The 25,951-nt window shown below is 47.4% G+C and overlaps 1 protein-coding gene across 1 annotated transcript; it reads left to right on the top strand.

Annotated features, from left to right (window-relative positions):
* The first annotated feature begins 2,079 nt into the window (after positions 1–2,079).
* Positions 2,080–18,925, top strand: LOC119567487 (zinc finger protein RFP). The gene is made up of 7 exons (XM_037913452.2): positions 2,080–3,641; positions 6,433–6,528; positions 8,291–8,521; positions 10,133–10,155; positions 12,471–12,586; positions 14,497–14,529; positions 17,980–18,925. The coding sequence occupies exons 1-7, from the start codon at positions 3,225–3,227 to the stop codon at positions 18,543–18,545; spliced, it is 1,482 nt and encodes a 493-aa protein (XP_037769380.1). The 5' UTR covers positions 2,080–3,224; the 3' UTR covers positions 18,546–18,925.
* Positions 18,926–25,951: the final 7,026 nt, after the last annotated feature.

Raw genomic sequence — 25,951 nt, 5'->3', positions numbered from 1 at the left:
AGGAAGGAACTGGCCGTCGGATTGTCAGTTTCTACGGCTGTAAAACGGAGACGCTTGCTCACCTCACAGGGACATTGAGGATTAATTCATTTTTATAAAGTGCTTTATGTGTCTCAGATGGGATATATGTACTGAGTATTAAAATACTGATCAATATTCAGTGCTATCTGAAGTGCTAAGTACCATAATTCTACCCTGGAGTGGCTATCTGGAGTTTCAGAGTAACAGCCGTGTTAGTCTGTATTCGTAAAAAGAAAAGGAGTACTTGTGGCACCTTAGAGACTAACCAGTTTATTTGAGCATGAGCTTTCGTGAGCTACAGCTCACTTCATCGGATGCATAGCATATCCACGATATGCTATGCATCCGATGAAGTGAGCTGTAGCTCACGAAAGCTCATGCTCAAATAAACTGGTTAGTCTCTAAGGTGCCACAAGTACTCCTTTTCTTTTTATCTGGAGTTTCTCATCTTGGGCTGTAGATTTAATAGTGTAACCTGCTTCATCCTCTTCTAGTCTTGGGTTTTATCTTCCAGCAAGTGATTAGAAGCACTAGCAGGACCTGTAGTGAGATTGTCCAAGTTAGGGCACAGGGCTGCACAGTGGAAGTGATGACACCTCCATTAGGTCAGCATGGAGAAACCAACCAGGAAGCTTAGATGCTGCCATGGACACAAGGAGAAAGGCAATAATTCAATGTGTCAAGTAGACTGGACCTCTCAGAACTTTTAGACGCAGGGAGATTATATTGTTGTTATTATAGTGCCTAGGAGCCCCCATCACGGACCAGGACCCCATGGGGATAGGTGCTTTACAAACAGAACCAAAAAGACATCCCTGAAGAATTCACAGTCATAGTACAAGGCTCTCACGGAGCCACAGGATCGGTGTTGTGCCCCCTGCTTTTGAAGAGTCTCTTGGAAGAACCCCTTTAGTATGCCAGACCCCCAAGGGGTCTCACTCTTAATTCATGGTGGGCCATGTTGCCTCACAGCCTCCTAAGACTGAATTTCTGGGGCTTCACACCATGAGCTCTGCTCAGTGAGTCCAACTCCTGGTGAGAGACTTGGACACTCTTCGGGGACTAATGCACCCCAGCTGGTAGTTGCAGGGATACCGCAAACAGCATTTTCAAAACAGAGTAGGGTTTATTCGTCACTTGGAACACAGCATTGGGAGTCCTTAGGTTAGCAGAGAGAAATCAAGGTTAAAGCACAGCCCATTGTGGGCAAGCCACAATTCACCAGCCAAGCTGCAGTGAGCTCCATTTTCAGGCTCTGTGCGCGGGGCCGGATTAACTGCTTAACAGGGGTGCCCCAGCTGTTGCCAAGGGGATCCACATGCTGGGCCCCCGCTTCCCCCATCCCCTTCTCTTCCTCATCCCATGCCCCTTCCCCACCGCTCCATCTCCTCCCCAGGCTTGCAGGGCAGGGGGGAACTGCCCCTCCCCAGCACGAGCCGGCGGAGCGGGCTGTTCCACTTCTTGCTGCCGGTGAGTGCAGACCCGACTGTGGCTGGAGTCCTCAGGGGAGTGGGGGAGGGGCTGGGGAGGAGCAGGGGTGGGAAGAGGCAGGGGTGGGGGCAGAGCAGGGGCGGGGCTTTGGGGAAGAGGCGGGGCTGGGGCGGAGAAAGGGCGGGGCTTTGAGGAAGAGGCGGGGCTGGGGCGGGGCAGGACCAGCAACTTTGGGGAAGAGGTGGGGCTGAGCTCAAAAATGTAACACGTTAATTGTGCTGTGCATTAATCACAGGCATTAACGGCAGTTAATTGACAGCCCTAATAGGAATTAGATACAGAGTCCTGTCAGCTAATTTCTAGGTAATAATCTGCAAAAAAACCTCTATAGTTTTCAGGTGCCTAAGTAGCTCCTGGAATCACAGTTAAAGTTGCCCCCCTACCAAAATCTGAAATGGCCCCCCTGGGCTCTTACCATGGCCGGCTTCAGGCCTGACTGGGGGTGGGTCCTCGGGGAGAGAGGAGGAGCAGGGGGCAGGGCCCCGTGGCGAGGGGGGCTAAGGCCCACCTCAGCCCCGCACTGGGAAGACACTTCCTCTGCCAATCTGTGCCTGCCCCAGGCTACTATTCTTGATGAACTTTCCCTTAAAAAGGAGATAATAGACAGGACAATAACTGAGAAGATTTTTACTGTCAAAAAATGATTTCTTTACTAAGGGCCTATTGGGACGCTTTCTTGCCCTAAATCGCTTCTGATAATAGTCCGAATGTCTCCCAGCTGGATTTTATTAGAGTCTAACTCAGGGATTATAACCCAAAGAGCAGTAGGAACTTCCACTACCTTGGCAAGGGACAGTGGCTCATACTGACAGTGTTTGTCCCCCAAAGATAAGTCCACTGCTCTGGAATCTGAAAATTTGGTCTGAATCCGCAGGTTATTTTCTGAGAAATGGGTTAAAACCCCCTCACAATGAAAACTACTTGATTTCATATGTCACTGGAAGCAACATAGATTGACCAGCCCTTTTTGTCCCTTGGAATAACTTTGCCGATCAGGACTTTGCAGAAGTTAGCTGGAGGCGAAGAAGCCCAGCTGTGCCTCATGCAAAGCCCTTGGCTCAAGATATCAAAATGTTTTCATGCTGCAGTTGATGAGAATCAGGCAGTGACTCTGGCCGCCACTATTCCAGCCACTTGTTTTCCCTCTTCCTCTGTCACAGAGCATGTGTATGTACCCTGATGACCTGTGAGAACATGGCTCAGAAGACGGTATTTAGAAATTATTGTATCAGTCGCAGAGGGCAAACATTAAGCAGAATAAAAGATGGTCACTGCCACAGTTATTGTTTTTTTTTCAGGGGGGCGTATGACTCTAGGATGTTCCCTCTCTAAAAACTGAAATACCACTGGCAGACCACAGTGCTTTTTCCCAGAACCACCTGCTGCAGAGAGCTGTGCCATGAGCTAGGCTGTAGGAACCTCCGGAGTCCCACAACGCAGTGACCCAGCGATGGCGGGAAGAAATGCTGTTCTGCAGGGTGGCCGTGCTGCACCATTGCAGGGACCAACAGCGTCCGGTGCTGCCACGCCAGTCTTTCGTGGTACAGCCTCCCTTTGCCAACTGAGACCACAAGGTGTTTCCGGCCTAACAAGAGTAACATGAGACAATAAATACACAGGAAGTGCCTGTTTTGTGTGCAAGGTTTAGAATCAGCCCATTTCTGAGAACAGGAAAAGGAAACTAAATTAGTCTCTTCTCTGCAGAAGCAGCCATGGCTGCTGCGAATCCAGCAAAAATTCTTCAAGGTGAAGTGACTTGTTCAGTGTGTCTAGATTATTTTAAAGATCCAGTGACTCTAGATTGTGGGCACAATTTCTGCCAAGCCTGCATCGCTCAGTGCTGGGAGGGATTGTGTGTAAACTTCTGGTGTCCTGAGTGTAGAAGAACTTTCTCCCAGAGAAACTTCAAACCAAACAGACAGCTGAGGAATATTGTAGAAGCTTCCAGAATGCTTACAGTGAAGTCAACAAAAGAACCAGAAGTTGAGAGAGTGTGTGAAATACACAAGAGGGCTTTAGATGTCTTCTGCCAAGAGGATCAAACACCCATTTGTTTGGTTTGCCATCTGTCCCGAGGTCACAAAGAACACACTGTGGTTCCCATAGAGGAGGCTGCCGAGGATTACAAGGTAAGAAATCACGGGACGGTGTAAAAGCTGGAATAGCCAAGAACTGCATTTTAAATAAAAAATTTATTGCAAAAAAGAGCAGATACTGTTAGAGACCCTTAAGAACAATATTTTAGCAATGAGAACAGACTTATAACACACTGTTATTAACCACTTCTGCATCCAAACCATTTTTAACACCAATAAGGACTCAGAAAAGTCAGTTCCGAATTGGCTCAGGGCTGAAATTTATAGATATAGCACAGAACTATTACAGTGGAACTGCTGCTGACCTGGGACACATATTTTGCATGAAATTAAAACTACATCTTTTATGTAGTTGCCAATTTTGGTCGGAAGTATTCGTAACCTAATCTTTAATTAATCCTGGAAGGTTGGCAACCCTAATCTTGTGTGTGTGTGCATGTGTTGTGCACTTGTCATGGATCAGCGCAGCCACAGAAACTGCTGGATTTTCCTCCAAAAAAGGCACACGAAGGGGGAGAGTAAAAGTCTCCGAGCTGAAACGTGGCATATGAACAAGTGCGGTTGGCTTCAATATTGTCACCTCTTTAAAAATACCAGTAACTTCTGGAAGGTCCAATTTACAGAGATTTTCAGGGACCTGGGTGTACTGACATACAAACCCTTCCAGGGCACAGTGAAAGTCATACTCACCACATAAGTCATTGTGACTGATTCTGCTTGTCTGTTTTTCATGTTATTTTTTATTTATTCTGTATTTTTGAGAAGAGTCACTCTCATATCTGGAGGTGAGACCTTAGAGTCTGTTATTTTTCACTGGTAATTTTTAGATAGGCCTAATATTTCTGCTCCACAACTTTCGACAGTGTTAAAAAGTGGTTCTGGGCTGGAATGAGTTAATAAGCGTGTGCTACTAATCGGTTCTCATTCCTAAAATATTGTCCTCAAGGTAATATGCTAGATGTCTACATTTAATCCTCTGGGTCACTTTGGAAACGTATGTTCCAGGTCCTATTTGGCATTTAAAAAATGGTTCTGGGATGGAATGGGTTGATAACAGTGTGCTAGTCGGCAGTTCTCATTGGTAAGATATTGTCCTCAAGGTGTTTTTTGGTGTTTAAAATATGGTTCTGGGCCAAAACAGGTGTCAAGGTTCCTTCCCCATTCTGAACTCTACGGTACAGATGTTGGGACCAGCATGAAAGATCCCCTAAGCTTATTCTTACCAGTTTAGGTTAAAAACTTTCCCAAGGTATAAACTTTGCCTTGTCCTTCAACAGTATGCTGCCACCACCAAGCATTTTAAACAAAGAACAGGGAAAGAGACCACTCGGAGATGTCTTTCCCCAAAATATCCCCCCAATCCCTACACCCCTTTCCTGGGGAAGGTTTGATAATAATCCTCACCAATTGGTACAGGTGAACACAGACCCAAACCCTTGGATCTTAAGAACAGTGCTCTGCGATACAACCGCATTTGCTCCAACCCCTCAGACAGAGACAAACACCTACAAGATCTTTATCAAGTGTTCTTACAACTACAATACCCACCTGCAGAAGTGAAGAAACAGATTGATAGAGCCAGAAGAGTTCCCAGAAGTCACCTACTACAGGACAGGCCCAACACAAAAATCAATCAGGTTCTTAAAAGTAGAATTTTAATTAAAGAAATTAATTAAAGAATCACCTCTTTAAAATCAGGATGATAAATACCTTACAGGGTAATCAGATTCAAAACATGGAGAATTCCTCTAGGCAAAACCTTAAGGTAGAAAAACACACAAAAACAGGAATATACATTCCCTCCAGCACAGCTTATTTTACCAGCCATTAAACAAAAGAAAATCTAACGCATTCTCTAGCTAGATTACTTACTAACTTTACAGGAGTTGTACGGCTGCATTCCTGATCTGTTCCCGGCAAAAGCATCACACAGACAGAGAGAACCCTTTCTTTCCCCCTGTCCAGATTTGAAAGTATCTTGTCCCTTCATTGGTCATTTTGGGTCAGGTGCCAGCGAGGTTACCTTAGCTCCTTAACCCTTTACAGGTGAAAGGGTTTTGGCTCTGGCCAGGAGGGATTTTATAGCACTGTATACAGAAAGGTGGTTACCCTTCCCTTTATATTTATGACAGCAGGGTAATCGCAATTTGTTATGAGTCTGTTCTCTTAACAGTCTGTAACAGTATCTGCTGGTCTTTTCAACCATTTTATTGATTAAAATGCCATTCTGGGCTTTACTGGCTCGTTCCAGCTTTTACACCATCACCATCCCTATATTTCTGTCTCTGGGTATGCACACTGCTGTCTCTTTCTAAGTATCCAGATGCCTATTTCTGACTTAAGCCCCAGAGTGATTCACAATCTGGAGGAAGACAGGCGTTCGGCTGCCTAGCTGGAGTGTGGGGTCTGACCTGGCAGGTGGCCTCTGAGCACACCTACCGGATCAGGCTCTCCTTTCTAACTTTTAGCCCAGGGGTTAGGGTACTCACCTGATATGTAGGAAACACTGGTTCAAGTCCCTCCTCCACCTAATGAGAAGGGATTGGAACAGGGATCAGCCACCTCTCAGGTGAGTGCCCTAACCATGGACTATGGGATATTGTGATGTGGGGCTCCCTCCATCTCCTCTGTCAAAGCTATTCCACTGGGGATAAAAAGTCATTTGGACCAGAGAGAGAGAGACCAGACGCATGAGAATGACTGTCCAGCCAGGTGGTTAGAGCACTCACCCATTTTATTATGTATTTAATATTCTTCAAAATATAAAAAAATGTGGGAAAACCCTCCAAAAGCACCAAAACTAAACCACTTTTTCTTTTTTTAGGACCAAATTCAGAGCCGTTTGGAGATTTTGAAGAAAGAGAGAGAAAAGATTCTGACATTTAAATTGAACGGGGAAAGTAAAAGCCAGGAACTGCTGGTAGGTACCGAGAAGCAAATGTGCACATGGACATTATCAACACACTGCTTCGTCTGTGTGTCATAAGAGAAATAGGGAGCAACAAGTTCCCTTTCTTGAAAGACTATTACTTATTTATTGTCATTGTAAAGAGAAACTTCTGGTTTATGGAAAATGGAGCATTAAGGAAAGAGCTTTAATAATCCAAATATTTTTACTGATAATGTGAGTGTAATTTGTCATTTGTTTGCTTAACAGTAGTTTCTCCTTTAGTCTTTCAACAAGGTTTGGTTAAAATTTTTCAGCCAAAAAACCTTCCTGTAGATAAATGGGGTTTAGTAGAAAACAACTTTTTTCATGGGAAAAAATCATTTGCAACAAATTTTTCATTTTTTGACAGGACATTTCAAAATGAAGCAAACATTTTTATGTCATTTCAAACTGAAATTTTAATTTTGGTTTAAAACACTGAAAAATTTTCAAAATTTCAATTTTTTGTATCCTTTTCTTTCCCTTTTGACTCACTCCTTTTAGCCAATCAATGAGAACACAAAAATGAATAAACTGATATTCTTTTGACCGGGGTCCTAGTGGGGAGCCAGCTGCGGTCACTCAATTAGAATGAACTGCAAAGAATGGGGCAGACAATCCCCATAAAGCTGGTGGACATTCCAATACTTAGATTTACCAAGCCTTAAAGTCATCCAGCCTCAGGCCTCCATCCAGGTACCCATGTCAAATATGATGAAAACTTCTGTAAATCTTATTTCATCATATAAAAGAAAAGGTTCGACCAATCCCAAAGGATCAGACACGTCACCTCCCAGCTTAACGAATGTTTCAGATCTTACCCAAATACATGCTACAGCTAATTCTTAAAATTTATTAAAAAACAAAAGAGAGAGGAAGTATGGTTAAAAGATCAGTATACATACAGACATGAGTTCAGTCCATTGAGGTTCAGATTCACAGCAGAGATGGTGAGCTTTGTAGTTGCAAAGAGTTCCTTTCAAATTCAGTTCATAGGTCATAGTCCAATGTCCAAATCTCATACCAGGGCATACCAGGTAACTGGGACCTCAGTCTTGTGACTCAAACTTCCCCTGATGAAGTCTCAGCAGATCTGAGATGACAGAATCAGGACCCAAGGAGCCTTTATACAATTTCATGTCTTTTGTCAAGTTGGAATTCCTCAGGGAACAAAAGTAATTCGGATGACTTTGAAGGAGGTCTGTCACCAGTACTTAGCTATCCCAATTAACATAAGGCCATTTGCTTGTTCCTCCACCATTCACAGTACATGTCAAAGAGAGATGAATACTGAGATATCTCGTGTTTACAATTCAGTTACATGATAGGATGTTCTTTTGACCTCTGAATTATCAGAATACAGCAGAGGCAGGGACTGTTGACTACATTGTCCACCCTACTCATACATATATAAATACACAAAAGCACAAACATTATCTCCACACATGTCTTCTGTGGGTTATTTATTTTGCAGGATGTTTAAACCTTTCTAGCCATGCGCCACAATTCTAAACACCAGTTAGGACTCTTGAAAATCTATTGGAAAATCTTCAGTCTACTGAGCATAGAGTATGCACTCAATAAAATGTCAGACGTTAAATTTGATGGGGTTGATAGAGTGTGGGGTCTGACCTGGCAGGTGGCCTCTGATATGCTTCCATGTTCATACATAAGTCTTTATAAACTATCCCATGATTTTCCCTTGTTCCTGGCTTTGACCTGTGCTTTCCCTGTTTGTATCTCTTCATTTCAGAAACAGCTACAAACTGAGAGGCAGAAGCTTGTGTCTGAAGTTCAGCAACTGCACCAGTTACTGAAGGAACAAGAGCAACTCCTCCTGGCCCAGCTGGAAGAGCTGAATAAGGAAATTGTAAAGAGGAGGGCTGAGTATGTTGCCAAACTATCTGAGGAAATATCTTCTTTCAGTCACCTGATCAGTGAGATGGAGCAGAAGTGCCAGCTGCCAGCGAGTGAATTCCTGCAGGTGAGACAGTGTTAGAAACACTCGAGAACCTTTCACAGGGAAAGAAAGTCTCCTAACCCTTCACTTTTGGAGTATAAGAGTGAAATATACATTTTTTTAAGAGCTTGATCAAATGCCAATTAAAGTCAATGGAAATATTCTTCTTGACTCCAGTGGTCATTGGATAGAGCCCTAAACGAATAAAAAAAGCTCTTCTTTTGAATTTTAGTGGGAGAAGACTCCTCCAAAAATGTCAAACTCTAAACTCTGTTCTCCCTGTCTCATAATGCAAGAACAAAGGGACATTCAATAAAATTAGAAGGTGGCAAATTCAAAACTGATCCAAAGAAACATTTTCACACATCACGTAATTAGACCATGGAACTCATTCTCACAGGATGTCACTGGTACCAAGAATTTAGCACAACTCAAAAAGCGATTGGACATTTATATGGACAACAAGAATATCCAGAGTTATAAGAAGTAACAAAAAAAATTAATTGATATTAAACTTCATTCTTCATTGCTTCAGCCAGTCTCTCGCTATTAGAGAGCAGCATGAGAATGTGAGGAGCAGATTTTCTTACACCTTCCTCTGAAGCATCTGATATTGTCCACTTTTGGAGACAGGATACTAACTAGATGGACCTCAGGTCTGATCCTGTTGATCATTTCCTGTGTTCCAAATGCTAACTTCAGAAGATCTAAGATGGAGCCAGTCTTTAATTATGGAAAAAGCTAAGATTCAACCTGTTCCATGTTAAGACTGATTTTGCCTCTCTTAATACATATCACAAAAAAAGGAAAAAGATTGGCCTCAAAATTGATACATGAGGCCTGAGGCTGGTGTGACTTTTTCTGCCAGAACTGAAGTTTAGTTAGGCAAGGCGTTCGTTACTTATGGTACCCTGAAAGTTTAAGTAGTTGTTAGAATTCCAAAAGCCTTCTAATGATTTTAATGTTCAAAAAGTGCCTCTAACTAGCAAAAAAGGAAGGGAGAAATAAATCTTAGTCTACTGGACTTCTCTAGCTGATATCGAGGATCAAATTCTCTGTTGTGTCCAATATCTGCTGTGGGCAGCGTTCTTCACTTCCCAGATCTCCTGCATTGAACCTGGCGTGTAGGGCAGTGATTGGCCTGCTGTTACTCTGTACCCAATCCCCATTGTTCTCACCCAGCCCCAACTTCCTGTGGAGGTCAAGAAGTCCACAGGATGGGCCTTGCGAATGTTTGTGGGGCAGTGGGAAGAAAGTTTACAGCATTGAAGCAGCACAGCCTGGGGGCATTTCTCCTTCTGGATCCACTGGAGTCTCCAGGAGTGGATCTTCCCCAAACACATGGTAAGACTGAGCCCTCTGATTCCATGTGCCAGCTGGTTATCCAGATGTCACTGTATGAAGAGGTAGTGTGCCTCCATAGACAAACTTCCTGGGCCCAGATCCTGCAGTCAGAGTACTTATCCAAAAGAGCAAAGGCAACATGTTTGATATTTTTTGTTTTTACTAATAAAGAACAAATAATTTCACTTGGAAACTCAAAACTGTGAAGACAAAGTGAGTCCCCTCCAGAACAGAAGGGATCCCCAGTATATGATCAATGGGACTGAATTTCCTTTTATCTTTCTCCTCTAGGACATCAAAGGCACCTTGAGCAGGTAGGTGGCTCCTTCTCACTCTCCTTTTCACTTCCCAGTGCAGAGAAGTGATTTTGGACATGAGACCTGGCTCCCCATGGTCCAGCAGTGCAGAATGTGGGGGTGGTTCCCAATCTCCCTCTGTTAAATCTAATCTTGGGGCTCTTGTCATGTTGACTAGACTCCAGAATAGAGCAGCCTGAGAAAAGAGTGATTTACCTACAGATAGGGTTATTTGTAGTGCGGCTGGTGGAATGGAGACCTCAGGAGATTGGGGATGGAGAATGAGTTTTTCATTTCTAGGTCATAGACTCCATCTCCACCTAGGTTGGTAGGGATGGAAAGTCAGGGCCATCTGATGACTATTCAATGAGCTGTTTATTAATTGTTTCTTATTATGCAGTGAGCTCTATCAGTGGGCTTGGCGTGGCAACAGATATGATAGAAGACACATTCCCTGCCCTAAGGAATTTATAATGTGCTATTGTCAGACGGGCCCTGCGCTTACACAGACACCCACGGGCAGGGACACACCCAACTGTGTCACACGACTCACCTCCCAGCCATTGATGAACCAGCAATAGAAGGCGCTAGCCAGTTCCCCCCAGCTCCAGCCCTGCCCCCCAGAACTGCACAGACTCAGCCTGCTCAAGGCTCCGTTGGACAGTGCAAGGTCATTAAGTCGTTTGCTACTTGCTCAGGGTGGAGTGGACACACACTCGCCTTTGTAAGCGGAGAACCCCTGTGCTAGTGGATTGACCATTTTATGTATCCAAAGAACGAAATAATAACGTAAATGATCTTTGAAATGGGTTAGTGGGTCTCACTCCAGGTCCTGGTACGATGGGTATCGACATCCCCACAAGGATTGTCACTAATTATCTCCCTTAAATGGTGTACAGGATATGTCAGGGGATCCTGCTTCCCACACTCACAATACAAGAACAAGGGGACGTTCAGTGCAACTGAAAGGCAACTAGTGTAAAGCTGAGAAAGGGAAATACTTTTTTTTACACAATTCATAATTAACCCGTGGAACTCATTGCCACATGGTATTGCTGAGTTTCATAGATGCATAAAGTTGAAGGCCAGAAAGGATCGTAAGATCATCACATTTGACCTCCTGTATATCACAGCACAGGCTTCGACTTTCTCATTCCCCTGGGGGTGTTCAACCCCTGCTCGGCCCCAGACCCTGCCCCCACTGCACCGCTTCCCCCCCAAGGCCCTGCCCTGCCTCTTCCTGCCATGCCCCGCCTCTTCCAACCCTTGCTCCACCCACTTCCCCCCAGTGTGTCCTGCCTGCTCCTGAACAGCTGATCCCCGGTGGGCGGGAGGTGCTGGGAGGCAGGGGGAGCAGCTGATCGGCAGGGCCCACTAACAGGCAGGAGGCATTGGCAGGAAGTGGGGGGAAGCTGATCTGTGGGGCCGCTGGTGGGGCTGAGCACCCATGATTTTTTTCCGTGGGTGCTCCAGCCCCGGAGCACACACAGAGTCGGTGCCTATTTATCACAGGTGCTTAAATTTCACCCAGTTATTCCTGTGTTCAGCCCAATAATTTGTATTTGACTAAATCCTAACATGCATCGACTAACGCACCGTCCAGAAAGCCATTCAGTCTAGATTTAAAGACATCAAGAGACAGTAACGCTTGAAGCTCCCTAGAAGTGGGGGTCCACCAGTGCCCAAACCATGGCCCCACCCCTCCTCTGCTCTTCCCCTGAGACCCCACGCCCTGCTCGCTCCTCTCCGCACCCTCCCCCCATCACTTGCCTTTATGGCAGGTTAAAAGTGAGAGAGCATCGAGAGATGGAGAATCCTCCACTTCCCTTGGCAGTTTCTTCCAATGGTTAATTCACCCACACTCTTAAAAAGTCTGTCTTATTTCCCATTTGAATTTCTCTAGCTTCAGCTTCCAGCAATTGGTCCTTGTTGTGCCTTTGTTTGCTAAACTGAGGAGCCCTTTAGTACGAAGTCTGTTCTCCCCATGATGGTATTTATACCCCACACTCAAGTGCCAGGGTTCTCTCAGTGCAAGACATTTTTACCAGCCCTCAAATCAGTTTTGTGGGTCTTCTCTGCACCCTCTCCACTTTTTCAACGTCCATTTTAAAATAGGGACACCAGACCTGGATGCAGTTTTCCAGTATCGGTCTCACCAAAATGAAGGGGAAGCTTGTAGTGTCAAAGCTGGTAGTGGACCTATTCCTGGGGCCAGAGAGAATTTAATCCTCCAGGGTCTGCTGAGCTACAACCATTCACTAGAATAAAATACATTTTAGTAAAACACAAATATGAACGGACTGCACAAGGAGTAACACTGGGTTGTTCTTCAGATGTGAGAGGGAGAAGTTTCAGAACCCAGTGGCCTTTTCTTCGGAACTGAAATGGAGAATCTGGGAATCTTCTCAAAGGAATGCATCTCTGGAGACCATAATAAAGAAATTCAAAGGTAATAAACAGTCACCTGGGGAATTTTCTCACATACATTACACGGATAATTGACAGAGCTGGGGAAATGTCTGAGGGAAAATAACTGTGGATGGAGATCGTCAACTAATCATTTGGAACCTATGAATTCCCTACTCAGCTCTCAATATGGCACATACACACTGGATTAGGGTCCTAAATTTGAACTCCCTGGGGATTTTCCTTTCCTAGCAGCTATGAATGTGAACCTTAGCTTGAGCTTCCTGCTGAATTAACTGTTTTTGAAGTATGTTTGTTTGGATTTTTTGTCTGGAAGTCCTCCTGTGTCATCACAGTCCCTCTCTTGCTTTAGAGCAGGGGTGAGGAACCTTTTTTCTACCACAGGCCATTGACCCACAGAAAAAAATCAATCCTGGGCCACTCACCCGCAGGGGGACAGAGAGGGTGCATGGAGGCTCGAGACCACGCGCAAAACCTGGGGGGTGTTGCAGCACCCTCTGCACTCCTTGTTCCTGCAGCTCTTCATAGAGACTCGGGGCTTCCCCCCTCCCGTGGCAGGGCGAATCAGCACTTGCGGCTCCATCCCTGCGGCGGGGGAAGGAAGTAATGCTGCGGGACAGATGAAATTTAGCAACAGGCTGGATCTGGACCGCAGGCCGTAGGTTCCACACCCCAGCTTTAGAGATTCTCCACCTTTTATCCCCCTGAGCTGGAGATAATGAGACCATCAGGTCTGTCAGGAAGGATGAGCCAAGTTTACTAAGTACTAATGGTACAGGGGCAGATTTAATGTTGATTGAATGCTAATCAGTGAGAAAGTTTCTGTGTATTGGTCTGTCTGTGAATTATGTGTTGGTTTCTGAGGGTTTGTCTACACAGCAATTAAACACCTGTGGCTGGCCCGTGGCTGCTGACTCAGGCTCACGAGGTTCGGGCTCGGGCTGGAGCCTGGGCTCTGCCACCCTCTCCCGTCACAGGGTCCCAGAGCCCAGGCTTCTGCCGAAGCCCGAGCATCTACACCACAATTAAACAGCCCCATTCCCCGAGCTCTGCGAGCCCAAGTTGGCTGTGTGACCTTATAGATCATTGTTGGAACCAAGGTCCTATAGTGGCACCAAATCTTTTACAAAGGAGGTCAAGTAAGGTGTCTATGAAAAGGTTATGATTTGCTGGTTATGATTATGCTATCTGTATGCATGTATCATTTTTGTACTTAAAGTTATAAGTATTGGCCCTATAATGTCTGTATTTCAAACTTGTGCTATGCTTCTGGGTGACACCTCAGACAGTTTGGCATGAGCACTGCCTAGCCTGCTTGATGGCTCGTTAAGGACCATCAGCTCTACAAGTGACCCATTGAGAGAAGGCAGATACACCTTATGACCTTTTTTTCCTTTTACTGCTGCATTGGATTTCATAACCATTCATCCCCATAAGGAGTGGCAGTGGTGGTGATACTGGGAAATGGGATTGTCTGAGGGAATTGCTTGTATGACTTCTGGTTAGCCAGTGGGGTGAGACCGAAGTCCTCTCTGGTTGGTTGGTTTGGTGTGCCGTCCTAGCCTTGGGCTGTGACTGCCCTTCTCTAAGCAATTTGTCCTGAATTGATACTCTCAGTAGTATCTTGCCAGAGGCCGCTTTGTTACAGGTTGTCATGGGCCAGCCACAGGTGTCTAATTGCTGTGTAAAACATCTCTGAGTATGTCATGTAATCTTAGGTAAAGTGCTTAGTTTTTAATGTTTGTGGTTATTTTTTAATGATGTGTGTAATGGTTTTTTATTGGTCTGAATTGCACTTAACCTCCTTAACTAGAACTTCATAAAGTTTGTTTTCTTTTCATTTGGCTTTTGTGTTAGAACATTAACAATGTGAATATATTCATAAACATGACAACCTGACATTTTGTCTTTTTCATCCTTTTTTTCCTCTAGACTCACTGTCGTCTAGACAGCAGTTGGACAAAGGTAAATTTCTCGTATAAAAGCGGGAGTGAAAACTTTCATATGAATTATGGTGGCTCATTGGCAGCGCCATATTTCAAGTTTTGTTTCAATTTTGCATTTGACAGGAGCCGAACACCATATTACTGGTGGCTACCCAGATCTTTCCTAAAAACAGAAAAGTAGACTCTTCTCTCTATTATAATTTAGAATTTTTAACTAGTGGTTGGGTTAACCAGCTGGGCTGGGGTGCGGGCAAGGGGGCGAGCAGTGTATCTCCATAGAGATCTAAGAGTTTAAAAATGAGCCTTTTGGAAAATCAGAGAGGAACATCTCCCCTCATTTTCAGAACTCTTTATGCACATACATCACATCCCCTGGCCATATGATTATTATTAGCAAATGCACAAGTGGTACAATGAAGAATAGGAAACTTCAACACACAAAAATATACATTTCTGTTTTATCTCTCTACTTTATAAGTCAAAAGAAAAAATGTTAAAAATGTCAAAAGTAGACATCACATATTCGCAGACATGCCAACTCTCACAAAGTGAGCGTGAGAGATACAATTTCTGAGTAAAATGAAGCCTCACTCATGATCTCGTGATAGAGCTCTCAAATGTCAGCTGTGGCTGAAACACCCCCCACCCCGCCGACATTTGAGAGCTCTAAAAATGAGGCTTAATTTTACTTAGAAATCCCGTCAGCGGCCCTGGGTGTGGCTGGGGGTCCCGCTGTCAGCCATCCAGTGCGGCTCCTTCCCTGCCAGCCTGGGAAGTGGGAGAAAGGATCCCACTGTAGCCCCCAGGCATAGGGAGGATGAAGAACCCTAGGAGGAGCAGAGGTGAGGCTGGGTGGGCTTTATTATGGCCTGGGGGCTGTAGGGGGCCTGAAGTGAGCAGGGGGCTGACGGGCTGGGGAGACTGTATTGATGGTGGGTTCTGAGCAGATAGGGTGAGTGCTGGGAGGGCAGTGGGCTAGGGGTGCTGAACTGATTGGGCAGTGATGATGCGGGCTGGGGAACTGAATGGGGGGGCTGGATGGGGACAGAACTGACGGGGGTCTGGGGGACAGGATTAATTGCTGGGCAGGAGACGGGCAGATGTGGGGGTGAGAGCTCCTGCAGCAGGAGCCAAAATCACCTTATCCAGTACATGTGGGAGAGTGACAACACTAACTGTCACTTGCGCAAACCCTGGGGAGGGGCCAGGGGAGTTCAAAAATCAAGAGACTGATCTAAAAACGACAAAATAATCCTTTTAAAAAATGTCATGATTTTTGGGACAATCTCATGAGATTTGATCTCTTGAAGTTGGCAATAATGTATTAGCCACTGCATAGCCTTGAGGCCATCAGTGTGGAATTTGGAAAGTCCCCCTGATAGACCAGCACAGGACGAGCAACCATTCAGTAAGTGTGCGGTTTCCTCAACCATATTGCAACTACAAGAGTCATGGAGCACCAGTGATGTCTCTATAAAAGCAGTTTTTCTATCGCTCAGCTCGCTGATCTTTAGGCGGGAGGGGGCTCTGCAAGGAGACAGGGCTTTAAAGAGTTGCATCATTGGACGGTTGACTTTGGATTCCCTGTAATCTGCTGGGAGCCTTCTATGATGCCAGGGTCTCTAATCACATCTGTGCAGAGAGATGGGTGCAGGTGGGGAAAGATTCCATGGGCCTGATCGTCAGGCCCTTTTATGCTGCTCTGTCAGAGCAAAAGGGCCTTAATATGCAAGGAAACAGTCCCCAGAAAATAGCTCCGGTGCAAGGGAGCCACCCCCGTCCGTGTGAAGTTGGCACAGGGGCTCTACAGCAACTCTGCTCCCAGCCGTTATTGTGGGACTGGGTTGGGGGCCAGGGCTGGCCCTGGGGCGTGCGGGGTCCGGGGCGGAAGTGACAGATTTGTTTCTTCTGGGACTGACCGCACCAGCCAATCACAGCGGCTCGCAGGGCCTCCCAAAGTGCAGGGTCCAGAGCGGTCGCCCCCATTCACATCTACCCAAGGGATGGCTCTGCTGGGGGCATAGACAGGATGCATCACACTATGGCTGCTCTCTGCTTTGCAGCCCTGAGGACCCTGTAACTAGGGGCCAGGTAGAATAAAAGGAAGGACAAAGGTGGCTTAAAACCACCTCCCTCTAACCCCCCTTGTCTTTCCCCCAAGCACTAGGATAGAATAACTGAGACTCAGGCCTTGTCTACACTACGAAATTAGGTCGAATTTATAGAAGTTGGTTTTGTAGAAAGCGTTTTTATACAGTCAATTGTGTGTGTCCCCACACAAATGCTCTAAGTGCATGTAGTCGGAGGAGTGTGTCCACAGTACCGAGGCAATCGTCGACTTCCGGAGCATTGCACTGTGGGTAGCTATCCCACAGTTCCTGCAGTCTCTGCCACCCATTTGAATTCTGGCTGTCAGGGAAAACGGTGTGCTGTGTGCTCTCCCCAAGCTTGTCCTCCTCCTCATCTTCCCCATCTGCAAAGTCCTCAGCCATGGCGGAGAGTATCCCATCCTCGGAGTCCACGGACGGGGTGGGGTAGTAGTGGCGGACCCCCTAGAATTGCATGCAGCTCAGCGTAGAAGCGGCATGTCTGGGGCTCTGTCCCGGAGCGTCCGTTTGATTCTTTGGTTTTCTGGTACGCTTGTCTGAGCTCCTGAAGTTTCACGCGGCACTGTGTTGCGTCCCTGATGTAGCCTCTGTCCCTCATGGCCTCTGAGATTTTTGGAAATGTTTTGACATTTCGTCTTTTGGAACGTAGTTCTGATAGCACGGATTCCTCTCCCCATACAGCGATCAGATCCAGTACCACCCGTTCGGTCCATGCTGGAGCTCTTTTTCGATTCTGGGACTGCATAATCACTTGTGCTGATGAGCTCGCCTGGCCAAACAGAAAATGAGATTCAAAAGTTCCCGGGGCTTTTCCTGTACACCTGGCCAGTGCATCTGAGTTCAGAGTGCTGTCTAGAGCGGTCACAATGGTGCACTGTGGGATAGCTCACAGAGGCCAATACCTTCGAATTGCGTCCACACTAATCCTAATTCGAAACGGTGATGTTGATTTCAGTGCTAATCCCCTCCTTGGGGAGGAGTACAGAAAGCGGTTTTAAGAGCCCTTTATGTTGAAAAAATGGCTTTGTTGTGTGGACGGCTGCAGGGTTAATTCGGATTTAATGCTGCTAAATCCGACATAAACTCGTAGTGTAGACCCGGCCTCAGACTCTGGGTTTGGGGGCCTGGCTCAGCTGAGTTGATCCCTTCACTCTGACACTGAACTGGCTCTGTCAGGGGTGTGAATCCCCCCTGCACATGGCTGCGATCTCAGCGCTGCTCCCAGTTCAGAGCTGGGTAAATCCTGGAGGGGGGAGATTCTCTGACTCACTCCCCACCTGGGGCAGGTTCTGTGACTGACACGATCAGGCCCTGCCCCAGGGCTGAGCTCTGCCCCTCACGCTCTGATTCTCTCTCTGCAGCGAAGGTGACTCTGGATCCAGACACGGCCCATCCCCAACTCATCCTGTCTGCGGATCGGAGAAGTGTGAGATGGGGAGACACACGGCAGGCTCTGCCCGAAAACCCTGAGAGATTTGACACTGAGCCCTGCGTGCTGGGCTGTGAGGGATTCACCTCCGGCCGACATTACTGGGAGGTGGAGGTGAAGGGGGAGGTGAAGGGAGTCTGGGCTGTGGGGGTGGCCAGAGACTCTGTGAGCAGGAAGGCAGAGATCAGCTTTAACCCGGAGGAGGGGATCTGGGCTGTGGAGGGCAGAGGAGATCAGTACTGGGCTTTCACATCCCCTGTGCAGCGCACCCCCTTCTCTCTAAACCGGACACCCCACAGGATCCGGGTTTATCTGGACTATGAAGAGGGGCGGGTGGCGTTTTTCGATGCTGGTAATGGAGACCCGATCGTCACTTTCCCGCCGGCCTCTTTCGCCGGGGAGAGAATCCGCCCGCTCTTCTGTGTGGGACTTGAGGGAAGATCTTGTTTTCCGCTCCGTTCCCTGGGCCGACGCTGCCAACTCACACTGTGTCCCTGAGCTTCCCTGTCTGTCCCCACTAAACAGGCTCCTAGGAGGCCAACTAAGTGTGTAGTGGGGGCGGGGAGCCCTACCAAGGAAGGAGGGAGCCCCCTGTGAGAGGGACCCAGCTGAGGGCCAGGGAGAGACCCCTCAACTGGGGGGAGGGGAGCAGGGGGAGCCCTGGGTGAGGAAGCTAGGGAGAGGGGACACAGGGGTGTTTAAAATCATGTGAGCTGATTGTTATTTAGCCACAACCAGCTAATATATGTTTGCATACAACTGATTTTGCTGCAAGCAATTTATTGTGTCTGAGTTTCCTCCCAAAGTGGTCTTTCTAAAATGTGGATAAATGCATATTTTGATGGTGTGGGTTCGTATTATTAAATTTGCTGACAGTAGAATTGTTACTGGTGTGACTGTTGCCTGGTATGAATCACCACTGAGAATGCCCAATTCAGGACAGGGCAGATACACCACAAAAACTGGTGGTTTATTCTATATATAGATTCACCAAAACAGTAACAAAATGAGCTCTTATATCCCCACACTGGTTAACAGGAAGCCAAAGCAGAGTCCCCTTTCTGCATTTCAGCTCCTGGCTTGTCCACACAAATTGGTCTTTTGTGATAAATGATTACTAAAACCAGAAAGTTTCCCCCTTCCCAGCTCTGATGCTGCAGAGCCTTGCCCCATGTCCCCTCTTCCCAGCCCTGACGCCACTGAGCCTGTTCCCCATTCCCATTTCCTCCTTCTAAGCAGGTCCAAATATACTGCAGTATCCGTCTAGTCACACCCCTTACACCTTATGGCCATGCTCCGTTTTGGAGAGTCGTGAGTCTGGGGTCTTTGTCTCTCCTCCTTTGTAGCCCATGGGAGGGATGAGGTGTAAGGTTGTGTCCTGGCCAAGGCCGGGCTTTTCTTTGGCTTTTAGTGTTTTTTATGCCTCCCCCCATTTCCCTCTGCCCCTCCTAATTGGTTGCTTTACCTTGGCTTGAGAGTGGAGCTAGGCAGCCTTCCAGTGTGTGTGCTCATATATTACACTCCCACCATACCCTGTAACGCTTTATCTGTTCCCATTATACTAACAACCCCATCTGGCCAGGCAGAAGCCACACACCATGTCTCTTTGTCCTTTGTTCTTCACACACATTAGTAAGGATGTGAGAGTATCAAAAGTCAAACCCAAAATTCCATCTCAGGTTAACAAACAGGCTTATATGCTAACAGTTATGTCTGTTGAAAGTAAAGCCAAAAAATGGGGGAAGAATTTGCAAAAAAAAAATTGAAATTTCAAAGTCCTTTCCATTTTTCAGTGTTCAAAATGGGACAACTTTTAATTGGTTTGAAAAATATAATGAAATAACTTGAAAAAAATTCACATTTCTTGTTTCCCCTTTTTTTCTAAAATGTAATAAAATAATGTCCATTTCCACCACCGCCCCATTGTTCCTTTTATTCCATTCTCTCTGGAACTCTTCAAAAGTTCTCCCATTTTAGAAAAATTGGCAAAAAGAAAAAGGAAGAACTAGGAGACAAAACCTGGAAATTATTCATGTTATTGTGCTTAGTGGCAAAGAGGAGTAAACAGGGAAACAAAGGGGTAAAAAACACTTGAAATTTTGAAAAATGTTCAGCTTTTTAAAACCAAAATGAAAACTTCAGTTTGAAATTAAAATAAACATTTTTGTTCATTCTGAAATTTCCTGTCCCAAAATGATTTTATTTATTTTTGTTTGTTTGTTTGTTTGTTTGAAAAAGACAGTTTCCCATAGAAAAAAAATTGTTTTCTACTAAATCCCATTTTGCTACAGGACATCTTTGTGGTTGAAAAATTTCAACTAGCTCTAGCTGAAAGACTAAAGGAGAAACTACTGTTAGCTAAACAAATTACACTCACATTATCAATGGAAATATTTGGATTATTAAAACTCTTTCCTTCACACTTCATTTTTCTGTTTATACTCAAGGAAACCGGAACAGTTTTTCTTTCCAATGAGAATAAATAAGTCATAGTCTTTCACAGAAGGGAGATGTTTCTCACTATTCTTCTTCCGTTAGACTAAGCAGAGTATCAACAATGTCCCTGTGCACATTTGCTTCTGAGTAAGAACTCATGCTCTGGGACTCTGCCAAAAGTATCCCACGATCCCATGGGCTGACTTCCTTTGTCCTCAGGTTTGGTGGACAGTCGAGTTTTCCCACACGGCACCATGAACAAGGGCTAAAGCAGCCACATTTTGGGAGGGTGCTAGGAAGCCTAGGATATGGGTTAGGGCTGCGATAAGGGCAGGGTGAGCAGGGCAGCCGACTAGGGCGCAAAGCTGCGGGGGTGGAAAAATGAGGGAAAAAAAGGTAGAGGGCGCAAAGATGCTTGCTCCCCCGGGTGCTAAAATGACTAGTTACAGCACTGATATGGGTGCTTGGACTCGGGGCCGCATAATACAGCGGAGAGACTGGGACCCAGGGTTCAACAATTCCTAACCTGGGGTTACAAATAGGGTTGCCAACATTGCATTTCAAAAATATGGGACTGTTTCCTTAGCATCCCTATGGGGGAGGAGTACCCTGTACCCATGGGGGCCAGGGATGGGATGCCCCGTACCACAGGCACTGGAGGGTACTAATATGTGGCATGTGAGGAAACCTTCTGCTCCCTGCAGCAGCCAGGCAGTCTGGGCTGCCGGGACCCAGCTCCCTACCTGGCTCGCTCCTCACCTGTGCAGGGGAAGTGAACAGGGCAACACTGAAGGGCCAGGGTTGGGACGGGAGAGGAAAGCTGCACCCGTGAGTACTGGCCCGTGCTGGACAGGGCCCCCCAGCGGCCCAGTCTGCTGTCCCTCCACAGGCTCTGTCTGGAAGGGCAAGTGGCCAGAGCTGTGTGCCCTGGAGGTGGGCTGAAGGGCCAGGGGCAGGAAGGGGCTCTGTCTGCGAGGGGGATCAGTACTCCCGGAGTGCAGCCTCCCCACTCGCAGAGTCTCTGCCCAGCGTCCTGGCAGCCGAGCCCACCTGCAGGGAGCCCTGCCGGCTTCATGTCCCCCGACAGCCATGTCGCACCCTCCCCCACAAAGCTGCGCCCCATCGTTTGGGAACCTCTGCGCTCTAAGTGCATCGGTTCAGTAAATCACGGGACCGACTCGGCATCACTACATTGTCTAATTTTACAAACTTTACATCACTGGAAGGTAAGAGAATCATGAAACTGGCTTTGCATCATGATAATATTTTTAATGTGTTAAAATGCAGGATAAAAGGCACCCTGCACTGATTTAGTACGGGAGAGGCCATTTTCTATTTAAAGAAGGGACGTCCCTTGTAATATGGGACTGTTGGCAACGCTGGTGGGGGTGGGGGTGGTGCACCTAGGCAGGCTGGTATTTAGTCAGGGACTTGAGGGTGGTGGAAAGTTCTGGAAGCCCCAGGGCAGTTCCGGGGGGGACCGGGGTTCAGATGGACGAACAGACAGGCTGGGTATTCAGTCAGGGACTTGAGGGTGCTGGAAGGGTCTGGAAGCCGCAGGGTTTCTCTGAGGAGAGGGGGGCAGACTGGCAGTTATATAAGGCTGTGAAGTTGGGGTTCTGGCCGGTCTGCGGCAGGTAGTTTTAGGGACCAACCGATGTCCCGGGGAGATGAGGGGAAGGCTGTGGAAGAACCAGGGTCTGGCAGTGAGGGGCAGGCATGTTTTCAGCAGGGATGAGTTGGGGTCTGGGAGGAAGGTTTGTTCAGACAGAGCCTGGCACAGTGGGGTCCTGGTCCATGCCGAGGGGCCCTAGGTGCTGCAGTGACACAAATAATTACTAATGTTCATACTAGGTCAGCTAGCGATGTGGGGACCAGACTGCCGGCCAGAGGGACATGGGGCTGGTTAGACAGACCGGCAGTTAGTCCAGGACATCACAGGGGTCTGGGGGAGCTGACTGGGATGTTTATAGCAGACCGTGGCAGTTAATTGAGGGGAGAGACTGGCAGTTGGTCGGGGGTGGGTGGGGGAGTTCGTCCGCCAGCTGAGGCAATTAGAGGGGAGGGGAGGATCAGACAGGCAGTCACTTGAGGGTATTGCAGGGGTCAGGTGGGAAGCAGTTTGTGGCAGAGCTGAGGGCTGGGCAGCCAGACGGGCATCTTCGTTTGCCCCTATCCGCTCACTGTGAGAGGGTCTCTGCACCGGGCAGCCCAGCACATAAATCCCAGTTACCTCCCTCGGACCTGGGGTGCCCTTCCGGCTGCGGCGACCCTCCCTCCCCTCCCCTCCCCTCTTTCCGGCCCTGCATCGTTAAGAGACCTCTCTGCAGCCGAGAGGGGCAGCTGAAGAGCCGGTCTCTGAACGGCGAGTGGGGAGGGCAGATGGGACCTGGCTCTTGACTGCGGGGTCAGACAGGATCGGGGCTGGGATCTGGAATGGCGCTTGGACTGGCGAGCCGGGTGTGCAGTGCAGAGTCTCCGAGAAAGCAGGGGGAAGGGACCGTATGCAGCCATGTAAGTCACCACTGGGGCCCACTCAGGCACATCAGAAAGGGTGAGGGAAGGGCCAGGAAGAGGGTGGCAGCTGGTCAGTCAGGGCCCATCTACACTACACCTTGCACCATGCTGGAGCTGATATTTTCTTCATGAGTTAATGCGTTTGTTATGGTGGTTTGTGTATGAACTTCTAGGGTGGGGGAGAATGGGGGACCCTGGTAACGGGAGAGGGGGGAAATGGGGATATGGGAAGGGGATTATGGAGGGCACAGTGTCCCCCATTCTCCTGCCATGCCATGGGCTCTGTGGTATGGGGGAGGGGTACGGGAGACACAGAGCCCGTGGCATGGGGGAAGGAAGCAAGCAGGGGGGCACACAGGGCTCCTAGCATGAGAGAGGGCGGGGTGGTTGCAAGGAGTCCCTGAAGTAGAGGCGATGGGAGGGGGGCACACAGGGAGCTTGTGGAGAGAACGGAGGGATGGAAGGAGCCCCTGGTGTGTGCAGTGAGCTTGGCCTACAGAAGCAAAGTGTGTGACCCTCTAGTTTATCATTTCTTTCTGGTCCTGGGTCACTAGGATTTGCAAATTCTTTGCTGAGCAGTCATCCTGTCTCTGACCGCAAGTGTTATTCCCTTCCAGAGGAAAAGTGTGTGTGGGGTGACACTAATTGTTCTGGATGTACTGAATAATAACAGTCACTTGCCTGACAGTAACATGAGGAGGAGTCATGCAACTTAACTTGGCCTGGATGGAAGAATTAACAGGTGAAGTTCCATGGCCTGTGTTATGTAGGAAGTCTGATTAGGTGATCAAAGTGGTCTCCTCTGGCCTTAAAAAAAATCTACGAATTCTCTAAACAGGATGTTTCACGAGTTTTATTTTTTTGCTGTAGAAAGGCTGTATCTAAGGAGTAGGGAAGGTGTGTGGGAGCAACCATGGGTACAGAGATTTTGCATTTGTAGAACTTGTAGAGTGTTCTGGGATCCATAAGGAGAAAAGATCTATTGATACATTTCCATGTTGTATGAATCCAATGCTATTATTCACACCTGAGGTGATACAGAAATAATAATAATGCAATACTAAAATCTATAGCCACCCATGCTTACCCTGTCTGGCCACTAGCTGTCACTGCTGCCGCTCCAGACAGTCATTGCTCAGTGTATTTATCTAGTGACCCCAACAGAACTGACAGGGACAGAGAGAGATGTCTCACTCCACTGAGGCTATGTCTACGCTGCACTTTCATCGGTAAAACTTTTGTCAGTCAGGGGTGTGAAAAAAACACGCCCCTGACCAACAAAAGTTTTACTGACAAAAAATGCCGGTGTGGACAGCCCTTTGTCGGCAGGAGACGCTCTCCTGCCCACAAAGCTACCGCCGTTCATTGGAGGTGGGTTTATTTTGCTGGCAGGAGAGCTCTAAGGTCACAGCTGGAGCAACACACCTGTGCCACTGTGAGGCATGCAGTGTAGACACAGCCTGAGTTATCAGCCAGTAGAAATGAGCTAGTTTAGAGGTGGCCCGTCCCGGGCTCGCTAACTGCGTTCTGTGGTGTCCAGGAGCTCACTGGGGAAGTTGGGAGGAAGTTTGTTCATAGAGAAGTCTTACATCAGCTGGTAGGTACCGGTAGCCAGAGATATTTGCCTGGAATAACTGTTGCCCTGCCCCACTTCTGTGCCGCCCCAAACTGTCTTTGATCCCCGGCGTATGCTCCCCATATGGTCCTTCACACTGCCAGAGCCCTCCCTGAATCTCAGTTCTCTGCTGCCAGAAACCCTCACTGATCTGGTATATGCCCAACGTGAGCTATTGCCATGCTGGCAGTGTACCTGGCAGCGCCCATGGGAGTCATAGGGGAATAACTGGCAGACAGCCAGAGCCAGGTTGCAGGCTGGCAGCAGGAGGGGAGGAGGGAACTGGCCGTTGGATTGTCAGTTTCTTCGGCTGTAAAATGGAGACACTTGCTCACCTCACAGGGACATTGAGGATTAATTCATTTTTATAAAGTGCTTTATGTGTCTCAGATGGGAGATATGTACTGAGTATTAAAATACTAATCAATATTCAGTGCTTCAGAAAATCTGAAGTGCTAAGTACCATAATTCTACCCTGGAGTGGGTATCTGGAGTTTACTCATCTTGGGCTGTAGATTTAATAGTGTACCCAGCACCCCCTCACCCAGAGACCTCCCCCACAGATCCCTATGCCCAGTGCCCCCGGACCCGCTATGCCCAGCACCCCCTGCCCAGAGACCCCTCCCACTGACCTCCCACCACAACGGCACAGCACCCTGCACACCATACCCCCTGCCCAGCTCCCCACCCACAGATCCCCTACTGTCCAGCACCCCCTTCACAGTCCCACCATCACAGCTGTACAGCGCCCCATGTTCCTGAGGGAATTCTGCATCAAATTCTGTGCATAATATTTTAAAATTCTGCAGAAAATTTTTGTCCCCAGAAAATAAATCCCACCACTCTGGAGTGTGATAATTTGGTCTGAATCTGCATGTTATTTTCTGAGAAATAGGTTAAAAACCCCTCACAGTGAAAACTACGGGATTGCATACACAGATCCACCAGCCCTTTTTGTCCCTTGGAATAGATTTGCCGATCAGGACTTTGCAGAAGTTAGATGGAGGCTAAGAAGGCCAGCTGTGTCTCATGCAAAGCCCTTGGCACAAGATATCATAATGTTTTCATGCTGCAGTTGGTGAGAATCAGGCAGTGACTCTGGCCGCCATCATTCCAGCCACCTGTTTTCGCTCTTCCTCTGTCACAGACCATGTGTATATACCCTGATGGCCTGTGAGAACCTGTGAGAACAGGGCAAACATTAAGCAGAATAAAAGATGGTCACTGCCACAGTTATTGTTTTTTTTTTTTTCAGGGGAGCGTATGACTCTAGGACGTTCCCTCTCTAAAAACTGAAATACCACTGGTAGACCACAGTACTTTTTCCCAGAACCAC

This window comes from Chelonia mydas, chromosome 14, assembly GCF_015237465.2.
Source record: "Chelonia mydas isolate rCheMyd1 chromosome 14, rCheMyd1.pri.v2, whole genome shotgun sequence".
Taxonomy (NCBI): Eukaryota; Metazoa; Chordata; order Testudines; family Cheloniidae; genus Chelonia; species Chelonia mydas.
Note: the sequence above shows the minus strand (reverse complement) of the source record. Positions and strands in the feature narration are given on the sequence as shown.